Source organism: Epinephelus lanceolatus, chromosome 4, assembly GCF_041903045.1.
Source record: "Epinephelus lanceolatus isolate andai-2023 chromosome 4, ASM4190304v1, whole genome shotgun sequence".
NCBI lineage: Eukaryota > Metazoa > Chordata > Actinopteri > Perciformes > Serranidae > Epinephelus > Epinephelus lanceolatus.
In genome coordinates this window covers 23,070,104-23,086,455 of record NC_135737.1, presented here as the reverse complement: position 1 = coordinate 23,086,455, position 16,352 = coordinate 23,070,104, and the positions used below count along the sequence as shown (strand labels likewise).

At 38.9% G+C, this 16,352-nt stretch overlaps 2 protein-coding genes across 2 annotated transcripts; both read left to right on the top strand.

Annotated features, from left to right (window-relative positions):
- The first annotated feature begins 4,080 nt into the window (after window positions 1-4,080).
- LOC117260226 (extracellular calcium-sensing receptor-like) lies at window positions 4,081-9,054 on the top strand. The gene is made up of 8 exons (XM_033632165.2): window positions 4,081-4,274; window positions 4,816-5,104; window positions 5,204-5,290; window positions 5,541-5,732; window positions 6,053-6,586; window positions 6,677-6,901; window positions 7,726-7,849; window positions 7,969-9,054. The coding sequence occupies exons 1-8, from the start codon at window positions 4,081-4,083 to the stop codon at window positions 8,868-8,870; spliced, it is 2,547 nt and encodes an 848-aa protein (XP_033488056.2). The 3' UTR covers window positions 8,871-9,054.
- Window positions 9,055-10,907: 1,853 nt separating this feature from the next.
- Window positions 10,908-15,709, top strand: LOC117259893 (extracellular calcium-sensing receptor-like). The gene is made up of 8 exons (XM_033631677.2): window positions 10,908-11,101; window positions 11,814-12,102; window positions 12,200-12,286; window positions 12,512-12,703; window positions 13,175-13,708; window positions 13,799-14,023; window positions 14,565-14,688; window positions 14,808-15,709. Exons 1-8 carry the CDS (start codon window positions 10,908-10,910, stop codon window positions 15,707-15,709), a joined length of 2,547 nt encoding a protein of 848 aa, XP_033487568.2.
- Window positions 15,710-16,352: the final 643 nt, after the last annotated feature.

Here is a 16,352-nt window from a genome sequence, read left to right as displayed (position 1 = left end):
CTAAAAGTCGGCCACGTACAGTGCGGGTGGAACACTGGACACCAGTTTGGTTTGACCACTGCTGCTGAAGCTCCTGTGATGTCATTTGGCGGTTTTGCCTGCACATGCGGATCAGGATGCGGTCATTTCTTGCTGAAGAAACCCTTGGACGCCCAGATCTTGGTTTGTCTTTCAAGCTGTTGGTTCGTCTGTATTTCTGCAGAGTGTATCCAACTGCTGAAGGACTGCATCTGCACTTCCTGGCTATCTGGCGGCAGCTGTACCCTTCCTGGCTGAGAATCTTTATCTTCAGGCGTGTTTCCTGCGTTAGGTTCCTTGTTTTAGCCATTTTTGTGTCTGAAGAACTTTCAAATGTGCTGGCTTTATGTAGACACGAAGCTTGGCAACAAAAATTGTGTCTTTTAATAAAAGGAATGACCTTCATCACTGGTACCAAAATGACCCAATACTCAAAATTTCTTATGTATTTTTATGGAACCAATCAATTTTAAGTTTTTAATGGCTTTTTTAGGATTTATTTAGTATTTTGGCTGTGACTGTACTAAAAGAAATTGCACTTGAAGACCTAAGAGTGATTCTTAATGCAATATTCCGCAAATGCATGGGGTGTCCGAAAACTTTTTTCCACCACTGTGTATTGATACATAATTATTGCTTGTGTGTATTCTACTGTTTGTTTGGACTTTGTTAATTTTATTTACACAGATATACACTGCAGAAAATTTAAATGAAGTTTGGTTTTATTTGAATCTGTAATTTGATGCAACCTACAGACTACCAATTAAAAGTATCTATTAATTAATGTAAATAATATTGAAGTGTTGTTTTTAATCATTATTTATACTGCTATAGGTCTGTATGTGCTTGTCAAAAATATTAGACATTTTACACAAACTACACAAACGTCCTCTGCCACAGCCTCTTGTGTAGGACTGGTCACTGAAGCCCTGGAGGACAAAGCCACAACTCTTGGTTTTGCTGTGACCTAGGAAAAATAAACAGTGGAATGAAATGCATAAATGTACTTTATCATTTTTAACTTAAAATTTTTAACTCATAATTAACTTGATAATAATTAATTGATTATCAGACTTAATTAAAAACCATGGTGTTTTCAACAGTTACAGTATCTATTCAATCAGTTTGCCAATGAAGATATAACCTGTCATACATGTAACTGCACTTAATAATTTATTTATAGAGCACTTTACATCAAAGTGCTGTACAGGTGAATTTAGTAAAAACATACATGAGAAATGGATGAGAATTTTTTTAAACTTACCCATGCACATGGCGAAACTCTTGGCGCATGATATCTTGCAGAACCATGTTGATGTTCAGATGAGGAGTGAAGTCGTGGACAAAGACCTGTACAAAACAGTAGCCTTTTATTACAAACATACTTTTTTTCCTCAAAAGTCCATAATTAAAAGATTATATATATATTACACAACACGTAATATAACCAAATTGCTTATAGTACCAATGATGACCGACTAGAAAATGAGCATACCTTTGGCCACGACCACAGGTGCTCAAAAAGAGCTCGCAGAAGTCCACTCCTGCCTTGTCTATGGTTCTCCTTGCTGTCAGATTGTTGCTGGGGGCCATATCACAGACTGCGTTGGGTGTCCAAGGGACAGCAGCATGAAGCAACTTGGTCCTCAACTCAGTCACACAGGCCCCTGCTGTGGACATAAAGCCAAAGGAGATGCATCCCTCTGCCATCACCACAAAACCATCTACAAGGGCTCATAGATGGGGGGCTCCTACAACAAGAATGACCTGAAACAACAGAAAGGATGTTTTACAATTAAAATCATTTATAATTCCTTGCATCAAGAATTTGTTCTTAAAAATTCTAAAACAATAACACCTTCTTGTCCGATGCCCCAGCTGGAATGACCAATTTGTAACTGCATCCAGTCAGGGATGAAACTGGACTGCACTGCAGCATGGCAAGGCAATAACCAGGACCACAGGCTATTTATAAAAAAAAAAAAAATTAAAAAAGAGAATTAAGTTACACATAAGTGCACAGGAGTCGTTGCAAGCCTGCAGAGGTCCTACAACTACAGTACGGTGTTCTGCAATCCTCACGCAAGCTGCCTGAGAATGGCGGAAGGACTTGTCACGAGGCATCTGAAAGTATATAAACACACCTGATTAATCGTGACATCACAAGACATTTTAGCCCACAAAAAGTGTACATTTACATTTTTTTAATACATCTAGGAAACAGTGGTGGAGGTATTCAGATCCCTTACTTACTACTGACTCCATGGGTCATCACTGCCATTTACACCGACTATGGATAAATACCTCATACAACCACATTTAAAAAAAAAAAAAAAATCCACACTATCCGTTTAAGTAAAACTACTAGTACCGCTCTATGAAAATATTTCACGGCAGGTAAAACTCACATTTGACGATATATCACTGTCACAAGAAGGGAATGTATTTTTTAAAAATGGAATCTGAAACGCTTATTATAATGCAAATATACAAAATTATCCCAGACTGTGAACAAACAATGCTGTTAAGCCATTTTTTTCTTATGAAACACAGACACAACTGTGCACCTTCTTTATAAAAGTCCCTCTGTTGGGGTGTTGGTGGCTTAGTGGTAGAGCAGGCACCCCATATCCAAGGCTGTTGCCGCTGCGGCCTGGATTCGACTCCAGCCTGTGGCCCTTTGCTTTGTCCTTAACTGTTAGCTGCCTCCTTAAGGCATGAAAATACACTTAATTCAAAATCATAAGAAACAAAAAAAACAACAACAACACACAAACAAACAAAAATCATCACAATGGTATTTGTTAGTTTTTCCACTGTTCCAAAACAAGTCCTCAAAAGAATCCACAAGGGAAAATCCAAAGTCAGCTCAGGGAAGTTGCTGGAAGTTGCTGCAATAATACCTCTCAATCTCTAGCCATCTCTCCTCTAAATCGTTCTCTGAGTCTAGTGAATCTAGCAAAACAGCAGACAAGTTCATTATGCTGGAGGCCTGTATTTGTAGCATCACCTGAGCGCCAAACAAAAATTTAGTTCACCAATCAGGAGTGTCGTAAGGGTGGGGGTGGGGCAGCAGTTGCATGTGTAGCTGGACAAGATAGGACATACCAGATACACATCTTTTAGCTTACATTATCAAAATACATGTCCTCTTGTATTTACATATGGTTTTACAACACAGAATAATACATTTAAATGGTGTTTAATTGCAAATTAATACTACACTGAATACTATTATTATATTAAGACATTGCAGTAAAACAGTGATTAAGACAAATGATTTTACAATATGAAAACAATTTGATATCCAGTGACATAGTTTATAGCATTAAAAATCTAACAGTGTAACATTTACATTGTACCATTATATTAGTGAATTTTTACTCTGGACTGTGTGTTATCAACTCTTTAATAGCATTTATAATATTAAATGAATGAAAAGTTTTCTTTCTTAAAAAGAGGAATGACAGGTAATCCCTAATGTGGAGTTGATTTATGGTGAAGTATGTTATGATATAAGATCACCCAGAGGATGCATTTTAACTCCATGTAAAGTTTACTCAAGTTATTCTTAAGACTCCAGTTTTAATAATGTCTATTTTTTTTTTATGTGAGAGTTTAATTCTGTCTTGGCAAAAACAAATATTTGTTTAGGGGCAACCATGTTAATCGTTAATTTAATAAAGAAAGTTTTGGTTTCAGTGTGGATAAGCTCACAGAGACAAAAGGGCTCAGATTTATAAAGTGGCGTGCAATTTATTTGCTCAAACTATTTGCATTTTCATTTGGGGTAAACATACTGTATTAGTTTTAATTAGGTGTACCTAATAAACTGAAAAGTGAGTGTAGGGTGTTTTTTTGCATTAACTCACAAAATCAGGCGGGGCTGCTGATCCAACGTCACTCTGTCATTAATAAGATGTATGAATGCCAAGGTCACATACTGTATATAACTGGCTACTTCCCTGCTCTCGGCTCTCTTCCCCCTCTTTGGAGAAATTTGACAATATGACTCTACTTGCGTTGTTTGCCTTGCTTGACTCCGTTTGCATCCTCACTACAATGTATAATCCAGCATCCAGCTTCACCTCTCCACCCCCATCTGCAGCCAAAGCATGCACACTTCAGAACAGCTTTCAGCCAGGATTTGTGGCCAAAGGTGACTTTATCATTGGGGGTATCTTCCCCCTTCACTATAACCAGGAGATGCCAGATCTAAACTGCACCTACAGACCACCACCGGTAAAGTGCAATGGGTGAGTTTGAGAGATGTAGAAATCATAGTGGATGTGTTTAACCAACTGTGTACAATAAAAAAGGTGTTTGATTGTTGTACAAACTTTCAGGATTATGCAGCATATGACTATTGTGGTATACTATACGGTGATAATTGATGTGATAGAAAATATAAATTTAAATAGTTATGGCTTAAACTGACTTGCTCTTTGAGTTTAAATAGAGATTTAGGTTCCAGAAAATAAAGAGAAAGAGAGATATACATAATAAATATGGTCATGGTAATGCTTTCTTTTATGGATGTGTGATTCCATAATTGTTTGCAAATAATCTCCGAATAAGTTTCCTGGAAAGAACTATGTAATTTGGTACTATTTGTATTTGGAATTAATAACTTGGATATGTACCAGTTGAACACGGTATCTACTTTTCCCTTACATTTGTTCCATATTACATTGGTATTTCAAGTAAACATCTTAGAAAAACCCATTTAAAATCAAACATGTCCATGCTTTTTTAGATTTAACTGATTGATGTGCATCTGTGTCTGCTGGGCTACAGCTTTGATCCAAGGGCTTTCCGCTGGGCTCAGACTATGAGGCTGGCGGTAGAGGAGATAAACCAAAGTACAGAACTATTGCCCAATTTCACCCTTGGGTACAAAATCTTTGATTCATGTGCATATCCACTGACTGGACAGCGAGCTGCTCTGGCTGTGCTGAATGGGCTGAGTGAGGACAACTCTCCTATGTGCAGCAGTGCCTCTCCTCTCCTTGCTATAATTGGAGAATCTGGCTCTGCTCAGTCTATTGTGGTGTCAAGAATCTTGCAGCCATTCAAAATTCCAATGGTAATGATGACTGTCTTCCCCTGTAATTACCCCAAAACTTTAGCATGTTTTCCTATTATGTGTTTTACTATACTCTTGATTTTTTTCCTCATTATACAGATCAGCTACTTTTCTTCATGTGCATGTCTCACTGACAGAAGAAAATATCCCACCTTCTTCAGAGTTATCCCTAATGATGACTATCAAGTGAGAGTTTGGCTGGATTTAAAAAGAGCTTGATAATTTTAGAGTGCTGTGGATATATTGTCTGACCAAATAACTAAACATGCAAAATATTGCAATAATATTACTATTATATTTTTATTATGGTTTTATCATTTACCAGCATTAATACTAATAAACATGTAATATTAAAATTATGTTACTTAAGTTTATTTATAAACGATGTCTGTTTTTTGAGACCAACTAAACTGGCATTCATTTATGTTGAACACAGGTGAAAGCCATTGCTCAGCTGCTTGTACGCTTCAACTGGACTTGGGTTGGGCTGGTACGCGGGGACCATGAATATGGGCGCTTCGCTGTCCAAGGTTTACTAAGAGAATTACAGGGTACTGCAGTGTGTGTAGCATACCAAGAAATGATCCCTCTGCTCTACAATCGCCAGAGGGCCCTGGAGATCATGCAGGTAGATAAAAAGACATGCTGAGCTACTATCACCTTGAGTCCCATTTATAGTGGATGCTGGTTATACATCATTGCCAGTAAGGTCCCTAGGTGGGGAATTTTTTTTATGTTATTATGTCATACAAATCATACAATCCTAGTGAAATTTGCTATAGTCTTCCTTTCAGCCCATACCATCAGATTTAGAAATAAGACATAAGAAAATAAATGCAATTATTTCACATTATGTGAGTGTAGCACAGTGTTCATTTTAACCAGCATTATTTTTGCTTCCTCTCTTGTGGAACTCTTTAATCCTCCATCACATGCCTCTCTGTAAAGGTGATGCGTGGCTCTTTGGCAAAAGTGGTGGTGGTATTCTCAGCCGAGGGGGAGATGACACCATTCTTGAGGGACTACATGACACAAAACATCACTGGAATCCAGTGGGTGGCTAGCGAGGCCTGGGTCACAGCATCTATCTTTACAGGGAATGAGTATTACCCCTACCTAGGGGGCACCATTGGGTTTGCCATCAGAAAAGGTCATATCTCCAGACTCAGTGACTATCTGCAGACAGTCAACCCTCAGATGTATCCCAATAATGTCCTAGTTAAGGAGCTGTGGGAGGCCCTGTATGGTTGCAGCCCTTCTTTGTCACCTGGCTCCCAGTTGCCGCCCTGCTCAGGGCAGGAGTCTCTGTTGGAGCAGCATTCAGCCTACACGAATACATCCAGCCCTAGAGTGGCTTATAATGTCTATAAAGCTGTATATGCAATTGCTCATTCCTTGCACAACCTCCTTCTCTGTCAACCAGGCAGTGGCCCTTTCCAAAACAACTCATGTGCTCAAAGCAACAACATACACCCCTGGCAGGTATATTTTATTTCTTTTTACTGTTATTGCACTGTAAACATTGTTTGATTCTTTTTTATGAGTACTTCATATGATCTATCAATTTTCAAGCTCCAGTACTACCTCCAGGAAGTGACATTTAAAATTGCTGGGGAGGAAGTGAACTTTGATCTGAAGGGCGACACCATACCCTATTATGATATTCTCAACTGGCAGAGAGGCACAGGCGGGAACATTGAATTTGTCAGCGTGGGGTTGTTTGATGGAACCAAGCCTGCCGGGCAAGAGCTAGTGATCCAGGAGAACCGGATAATGTGGGCAGGGCATCAGAGTGAGGCAAGCTGCTCACACTGTGTTTTTACCTACATCAGATGCCAACTGTTGAAGTTCTGTAGATTGAGGTGGAGGTAAGTCAGGTGGGCAGGACAAGCTGGATCTGATGTAAGTTACTTTGCATTCATAGAGTACACAGTAAAGATGCAAAACCTGCCATACATTATGACATGTTTGGTGATTTAACACTTCCTGTTGCATTCCTTGTGGTGGAATTCTTCTAACATAAAACTTAAAAAAACTTTAGCAAGAAAAAAACGTGTTTTTAACATAAACAAAGGCACAAAGGCAGAAATCTCTGAGTTTAGTTCTCCAACCAAGGTAAATCCTAAAACTAACTGTTGACTTATTTGTATCACAAGATAATATTCTACAGACACAGTCAACTGTTTCAAGTGTATGACATGAGATGCATTTATATAGATATCATAGAACTAATGAGAAAAATATTGAATAGAACTACACATTCTTAAATAGCTTATGCACAATAACCCAGTTATCAGTGTGCAAATTACAGTCAAGCCTCCACTGTTTTCTGTCATCTATAAAATGCTAGAAAATTCAAAAATTCTCACCACAATTCCTAAGAGTCAAAAACAGTGTCTAGAAATTGCCTGGTTTGTCCAACCAACATTCCAGAATGCAAAGATATTCAAGTTATAGTGATGTTCAACAGAAAAAAGCAGCATATCCTGACATTTTAATAGATAGAACAAACAAATATTGTTGTGTTTGATTTATTTATCTTTTTAAATCAAGGAATTGACCTATAATTTTGGCATACGACTTTCACACTGCAGAGCTTAAACACATTATGTGCTCCCTAGGTACCAGTGTCTATGTGCAGCACCAGCTGTCTTCCAGGGTTTCGGAAGGCTGTCCGTCGTGGGGAGCCTGTTTGCTGCTTTGATTGTGTACCATGTGACAGTGGCAAAATTAGCAATCAGACAAGTGAGCTTAAAGCCAAGCAACAAAAGGCACAATTCAAATCTAATATATTCTAGTACCATCAGGCAATATTTGTGTGCTGAATATTTGAGCTACATTTTTTCAAATGCTTTTCTCTTTAGATTCAATAGAGTGCATATTTTGCCCTGAGGACTTCTGGTCAAACAACAACAGAACAGCCTGCATCCCCAAGAAGGTGGAGTTCCTGGACTATGATTCCTTGGGTATAGCCCTGACAGTCATCGCTGTGGTGGGTGCCTGCCTCACTATAGTTGTCTTTGCAGTATTTTTCTACCACAGAAACACTGCCATTGTACGTGTGAATAACTCTGAACTTAGTTACTTTATCCTTTTTGCTCTGACTCTGTGTTTCCTGTGTTCCCTGGTGTTCATTGGTGAGCCAACAACTTGGTCGTGCATGCTGCGTCACACTGCCTTTAGCATCACATTTTCACTCTGCATTTCCTGCATCCTGGGGAAGACTCTGGTGGTGTTGGCTGCTTTCACTGCCACCAGGCCAGGAGACAACATCATGAAGTGGCTGGGGCCTAAGCAACAGAGGGCCATTATCTTCAGCTGCACTCTGGTTCAAGTGGTTATCTGTACTGCCTGGCTCATTGATGCTCCCCCTTTCCCATCCCGAAATACACAATACAAACGCTCAAAGATCATACTGGAATGTAGTGTGGGCTCCAGCCTGGCGTTCTGGTGCGTTCTGGGATATATAGGTCTACAGGCTTGTCTGTGCTTTGTACTGGCTTTTTTGGCTCGTAAGTTGCCGGGAAACTTCAACGAGGCCAAGTTTATCACTTTTAGCATGCTGATCTTCTGTGTCGTATGGCTAGCATTCATCCCTGCTTATATCAGTTCCCCTGGGAATTATGCGGATGCAGTGGAGTCATTTGCCATTCTAGCTTCCAGCTTTGGCTTGTTGTTTTGCCTGTTTGTTCCAAAATGTTACATTATTTTACTGAAGCCAGAGAAGAATACAAAACAACATCTAATGGGAAAAGAAAAGAAGTAACATGCTGTGAATTAATCTTTGAATATATTTGAGATTTCTATTCAATGTTGAATATTATGTATAATTTGTTTGACAAATTATGATTTATTTCGGGTTTGTGTTGACATGGGTTGTAATGGTTGCATGCAAATGATACTGCAGCACTGCAATTGTTGAAAAGTGTACAAGAAAATAAATACGTATAAATACACAGTGCATAGCACTTCAGTGTATATTTTGAAAAAATAATGATTTGTGTGTGTTGTAACATTACCAGGCTCTTCCTAAAGGGAATTAAAGGCAAAATTGTATGATGATTTTCAGTTACTACTTAATAGTTTGTAGAGAAACACAGATTTCCATGAATAAATGAGTCAATAAAATACCATATGCTCCCTTAAAGCTTTTTTGGTGAAATATGATGCTGTCAATTTTAAATAATTCATAATGGGATTTTCTGTTACTTTTAAGCCCTATTTATTTGTAATTACAAATACATCTACGTGTGGAATGTACAAAATACATGACGTGAAATTATGACTCAAAAATAAGTGCATCCATATTTTAGCTTCAGCACCCCAGAATATGTAGAAAAAAATCTGGCCTCCTATCAATCATTCTCATCAAGCCATGCAACCCTCTGTACCTTTCGCCCTCTCTAAATGCTCAGGATCCCAATCAGCAGCCCCCCAGTTTTTGAATGCAAGCAAAATCGAAATGGACAGTGTCCACATCAAATAACTTTATCTTGGCAACCTCTCTCACTTTGGGGGTCATTTTGGGATTCTTATTAGAAGTCTAGAGGCCCCATTTGAAAGGCAATAATCAAGTGACCTATGTGCCAACAGGAGTCAAAAAGGAGGCAGCCTCTCTTAGGAGGCAGGCTGGGGTGGTGAATGGGTCAGAAAACACAGGCTTTTTTCCCCGAGGCATTTCCCCAGTAGATCAGTGTTTGGAACCGTATGAACTTTGAGTATTCATGTTACTTTTCCTAGACCTAACCAAAGTAACATAGCTTAAACCTAACTGACATAACTTTATGTTTTTTAACGTAATTTTATGTTACGCATTCAACATCATTCGTTGTGCACAAATTTATAGGATATCATGCAAAACGTGGAGTGTGCATTTTTCTAGGATGTCTAAGGCATGGTTGTATGATATGTTGGTGTGCACTTTTCCTGTGTGGCCCTTAGTCATATGTTGACTCCCTAAAATGTCATTTGGTCATCAAAACTTTGAAAATCCCTGATGTAAGATTTTTATTTCAAACTACTCTAAAATGGTCAGATTAGCTGTTAAGTCTCTTAAAATTTCTCTCTCTTAAAAAGTCTCAGGGTACATTCCTGGTTCATGGAACAAAAATACTTACGGTTGTAAGGAGATTACAACTGTTGTCTTTATAACCTTCATTTTATTTGTCAAAAGTAACACTATTTTGCAAGATCAATATCCATATTGTTGTGTGACAGTATAAAGAGATTTATGATATTGACATCAGAGGAATACTATTGATCACATGAGCAAAAGTCATCATTTTATTGGTTGACTTGTTTTCATCAGCATCTGAATTTGCAAAAATAGGGGTAAAAAGTGAAAAAAAAAAGACCGCACTACAAAAAAAAGATAAAGTTTTGGATTCAGTGTGGACAGGCTTATTGAGGTGGATGGGCTCAAATTTATAAAGTGACGTGCAATTTATTTGCACAAACTATTTGCATTTGCATTTGGATTACACATACTGTATTTGTTTTAATTAGGTATGCCCAATGAAGTGGAATTTGAGTAGACAGTTTTTTTTTCTTTTTGTTGTGTTCCCTTTTTTTTTAATTTTCATCATTCAGTCTGCATTAACTCACACTGGAAAACAAATCAGGTGGGGCTGCTGATCCAACGTCACTCTGTTGTTAATAAAATGCAAGATTGAGAGGGTCACATACTGTATATAACTTGTTAATTTCTTGCTCTCGGCTCTCTTCCCCCTCTTTGGAGAAATTTGACAATATGACTCTACGTGTGTTGTTTACCTTGCTTTACTCTCTCTGTGTCTTCTCTACAATGTATAAGCCAATGTCCAGCTTCACCTCTCCACCACTATCTCCATCCAAAGTGTGCACACTTCAGAACAGCTTTCAGCCAGGATTTGTGGCCAAAGGTGACTTTATCATTGGGGGTATCTTCACCTTTCACTATAACCAGGAGATGCCAGATCTAAACTGCACCTACAGTCCACCGCCAGTAAAGTGCAATGGGTGAGTTTGAGAGATGTAGAAATCATAGTGGATGTGTTTAACCTACTGTGTACAATAAAAAAGGTGTTTGATTGTTGTACAAACACATTTGTTTGCACAACTCTTGTTTTAATGAAGAGATTATGCAGCGTATGACTATGATTGCAGTATGCTACACAGTGATAATTTAGCTTGACATGTTAGAAAACATTAATATAAACAGTTATGGCTTAAACTGACTTGCTCTTTGAGTTTGAATAGAGATTTAGGTTCCAGAAAATAAAAAGAAAGAGAGATGCAATCAATTAGTCGTGGTAATGCTTTATTTTATGGGTGTGTGATTCCATAGTACTTTGCAAATAATTTCCTAATAAGTTTACTGGAAAGAACTATGTAATTTGGTACTATTTGTATTTGGAACATTGGAATTTGCTCGACATTAGTCAAGTAGTTAATGTGAATTGATAACTTGGAAATGTACCAATTGGACACTGTATCTATTGTTGGCTTAAATTTGTTCCAAATTACATGACTCTTTGAATTAACATCTTGGAAATCACCTGTAAAATAAAGCATTACCAAGGACACATCTCGGTAACATATTAGAAAATTCGAAGTGCTATATTGTAGGCAACTGGACTCACTTGGGTTTCTTGAAGGCATTTTGCTTTTCATGCAAGAAGCTTCTTCAGTTCTTACTGACTGATGTGCATCTGTGTCTGCTGGGCTACAGCTTTGATCCTAAGGCTTTCCGCTGGGCTCAGACTATGAGGCTGGCGATAGAGGAGATAAACGAGAGTGCAGAGCTATTGCCCAATTTCACCCTTGGGTACAAAATCTTTGATTCCTGTGCATATCTACTGACTGCTCAGAGAGCTTCTTTGGCTGTCTTGAACGGGCTGAGGGAGGAAGACTCTCCTATGTGTAAACGTGCCTCTCCTCTCCTTGCTGTAATTGGGGAATCTGGCTCTGCTGAGTCTATTGTGGTGTCAAGAATCTTGCGACCATTCAGAATCCCAATGGTAATGATGACTATCTTCCCCTGTAATTCCCCCAAAACATTAGCATGTTACCCTATTATGTGTTTTACTATACTCTGGATTTTTTCTTTTCACACAGATCAGCTACTTTTCTTCATGTGCATGTCTCACTGACAGAAGAAAATATCCCACCTTCTTCAGAGTAATTCCTAATGATGACTATCAAGTGAGAGTTTGGCCTCAAATAAAAAAAGGGTTGATCATTTTAGAGTGCTGTCACAGTAAAAAGACATTTCTTTAAGTTGTAATATATTTATGTGTTGTCTGACTAAATAACTGAATACATAATATTACAATAATATTAATAAACACAATATTACAATTATCAGTTAACTCTTTTTAAAAACCATCTGAGACCAACTTAACTTGTATTCATTTTTGTTGAACCCAGGTGAAAGCCATTGCTCAGCTGCTTGTACGCTTCAACTGGACTTGGGTTGGGCTGGTGCGCGGGGACCATGAATATGGGCGCTTCGCTGTCCAAGGTTTACTAAGAGAATTACAGGGTACTGCAGTGTGTGTAGCATACCAAGAAATGATCCCTCTGCTCTACAGTCGCCAGAGGGCTCTGGAGATCATGCAGGTAGATTAAAAGACATGCTGAGCTACGTTGTATTACATAGGGGAGTTTAAATCACCTTGAGACCCCTTTACAGTGGGTGCTATACATCAGTACCATTAAATTGGCATACCATGGTGGCGAATTGTTGAATTATTATGTCATACAAATCATACAATCATGGTGAAATTTGCTATAGTCTATGTCTTGCTTTCAGCCCATTTGTCTTAGTTTTCCAAGGTTGGATCCTTGGAGTGGAGGGGGAGGTGGCATTGCTGTTTGCCACAGTGTTTTTTTTTTTGTTTGTTTTATTAATATCACTAGCTGTTGCCAGATTTAGAAATGTTCAATTCCACATTTAGTGACATAGGAAAACCATGCAATTAATTCACATTATAGTTTTAATTAAATAATTAAATAATTTTAACCTGCTTTTTTTGCCTTCTCTCTTTCTTGTGGAATTTTTACCCACTCCATCACATGCCCCTTGTAAAGGTGATGCATAGCTCTTTAGCAAAAGTGGTGGTGGTATTCTCAGGCGAGGGAGAGATGGCACCATTCTTGAGAGACTATATGACACAAAACATCACTGGAATCCAGTGGGTGGCTAGCGAGGCCTGGGTCACAGCATCTATCTTTACAGGGAATGAGTATTACCCCTACCTAGGGGGCACCATTGGGTTTGCCATCAGAAAAGGTCATATCTCCAGACTCAGTGACTATCTGCAGACAGTCAACCCTCAGATGTATCCCAATAATGTCCTAGTTAAGGAGCTGTGGGAGGCCCTGTATGGTTGCAGCCCTTCTTTGTCACCTGGCTCCCAGTTGCCGCCCTGCTCAGGGCAGGAGTCTCTGTTGGAGCAGCATTCAGCCTACACGAATACATCCAGCCCTAGAGTGGCTTATAATGTCTATAAAGCTGTATATGCAATTGCTCATTCCTTGCACAACCTCCTTCTCTGTCAACCAGGCAGTGGCCCTTTCCAAAACAACTCATGTGCTCAAAGCAACAACATACACCCCTGGCAGGTATATTTTATTTCTTTTTACTGTTATTGCACTGTAAACATTGTTTGATTCTTTTTTATGAGTACTTCATATGATCTATCAATTTTCAAGCTCCAGTACTACCTTCAGGAAGTGGCATTTAACATTGCTGGGGAGGAGGTGAACTTTGATCTGAAGGGCGACACCATACCCTATTATGATATTCTCAACTGGCAGAGAGGCACAGGCGGGAACATTGAATTTGTCAGCGTGGGGTTGTTTGATGGAACCAAGCCTGCCGGGCAAGAGCTAGTGATCCAGGAGAACCGGATAATGTGGGCAGGGCATCAGAGTGAGGCAAGCTGCTCACACTGTGTTTTTACCTACATCAGATGCCAACTGTTGAAGGTCTGTAGATTGAGGTGGAGGTAAGTCAGTTGGGCAGGATGAGCTGGATCTGATGTGAGTTACTTTGCATTCATACAGTTAACAGTCAAAATGCAAAACCTGCCATACATTATGACATGTTTGGTGATTTAACACTTCCTGTTGTGTTCCTTGTGGTGGAATTCTGTTAAAATAAAATCAAAATGATAATAATAATAATGAATAAATAAATAAAACATTGGTAATTATGAGAATAAAACATGTTATTTCTAACAGGCAGCTATCTTTGAGTATTTTTCTCCAACCATGTTAATTCCTAAAAGTAACTATTGAATTATTTGTATGACAAGTAAATATTCTACAGCCATAGTCAATTGTTTCCATCGTATTATATGAAATGCACTTTATATGGATATCATACATCTACTGAGAAAATGGCTTTAGCAATTACATTTTCTCCCCCTAACACTACTTTCACACTGCAGAGTTGAAAGATGTTATGTCTTCCTAGGTACCAGTGTCTATGTGCAGTGCTAGCTGTCTTCCAGGGTTTCGGAAGGCTGTCCGTCGTGGGGAACCTGTTTGCTGCTTTGATTGTGTACCATGTGACAGTGGCAAAATTAGCAATCAGACAAGTGAGCTTAAAGCCAAGCAACAAAAGGCACAATTCAAATCTAATATATTCTAGTACCATCAGGCAATATTTGTGTGCTGAATATTTGAGCTACATTTTTTCAAATGGTTTTTCCTTTAGATTCAATAGAGTGCATATTTTGCCCTGAGGACTTCTGGTCAAACAACAACAGAACAGCCTGCATCCCCAAGAAGGTGGAGTTCCTGGACTATGATTCCTTGGGTATAGCCCTGACAGTCATCACTGTGGTGGGTGCCTGCCTCACTGTAGCTGTCTTTGCAGTATTTTTCTACCATAGAAACACTGCCATTGTACGTGTGAATAACTCTGAACTTAGTTACTTTATCCTGTTTGCTCTGACTCTGTGTTTCCTGTGTTCCCTGGTGTTCATTGGTGAGCCAACAACTTGGTCGTGCATGCTGCGTCACACTGCCTTTAGCATCACATTTTCACTCTGCATTTCCTGCATCCTGGGGAAGACTCTGGTGGTGTTGGCTGCTTTCACTGCCACCAGGCCAGGGGACAACATCATGACGTGGCTGGGGCCTAAGCAACAGAGGGTCATTATCTTCAGCTGCACTCTGGTTCAAGTGGTTATCTGTACTGCCTGGCTCATTGATGCTCCCCCTTTCCCATCCCGAAATACACAATACAAACGCTCAAAGATCATACTGGAGTGTAGTGTGGGCTCCAGCCTGGCATTCTGGTGCGTTCTGGGATATATAGGTCTACAGGCTTGTCTGTGCTTTGTACTGGCTTTTTTGGCGCGTAAGTTGCCGGGAAACTTCAACGAGGCCAAGTTTATCACTTTTAGCATGCTGATCTTCTGTGCCGTGTGGCTAGCATTCATCCCTGCTTATATCAGTTCCCCTGGGAATTATGCAGATGCAGTGGAGTCATTTGCCATTCTAGCTTCCAGCTTTGGCTTGTTGTTTTGCCTGTTTGTTCCAAAATGTTACATTATTTTACTGAAGCCAGAGAAGAATACAAAACAATATCTAATGGGAAAAGAAAAGAAGTAATTTGTCATAAATTATTCTTTGAAAACATTTGAGATTTCTATTCAATGTTGAATATTATGTAAAAATAATTTGACAAATTATGATTTATTTCACATTTCAATTGAAATGGGTCATAATGGTTGTATGCAAATGATACTGCAGCACTGCAATTGTTGAACAGTGTACAAGATAATAAATACATATAAATACACAGAGCATATGACTTTAATGCATATTATGAAGAAATAAGAATTCTGTGTGTATTGTAACATGTTCAGACTCTTGTTGAGAGGGAACTTAAGGCCCCTATTTATCTGTAATTACAAATGGACATCTTCCTGTGGAGTGTACAAAATACAAAGTGTGAAATGATGACTCAAAAATAAGTGCAGATTAGCACATTTCAGCTTCAGCACCCCAGAATATGTAGAAAAAAGTTTGTCTCCTATTAACCATTTTTATCAAGACATGACAAGACAGCCCAAAAATCTGGTCAACCCTCCCTACAAAGATGTGTTAGATGAGTGATTCAAAGTTTCTTTCCATACTGAGAAGAGTGGTTTGTTGGTTATTGTAAATATGGGTTTGTGTCAGAAGGGTGGTACATGTGAGGGAAGGGTGAGAATTCTTTAAGGTTATCCATCATGGTAGGACATTAGTGCTG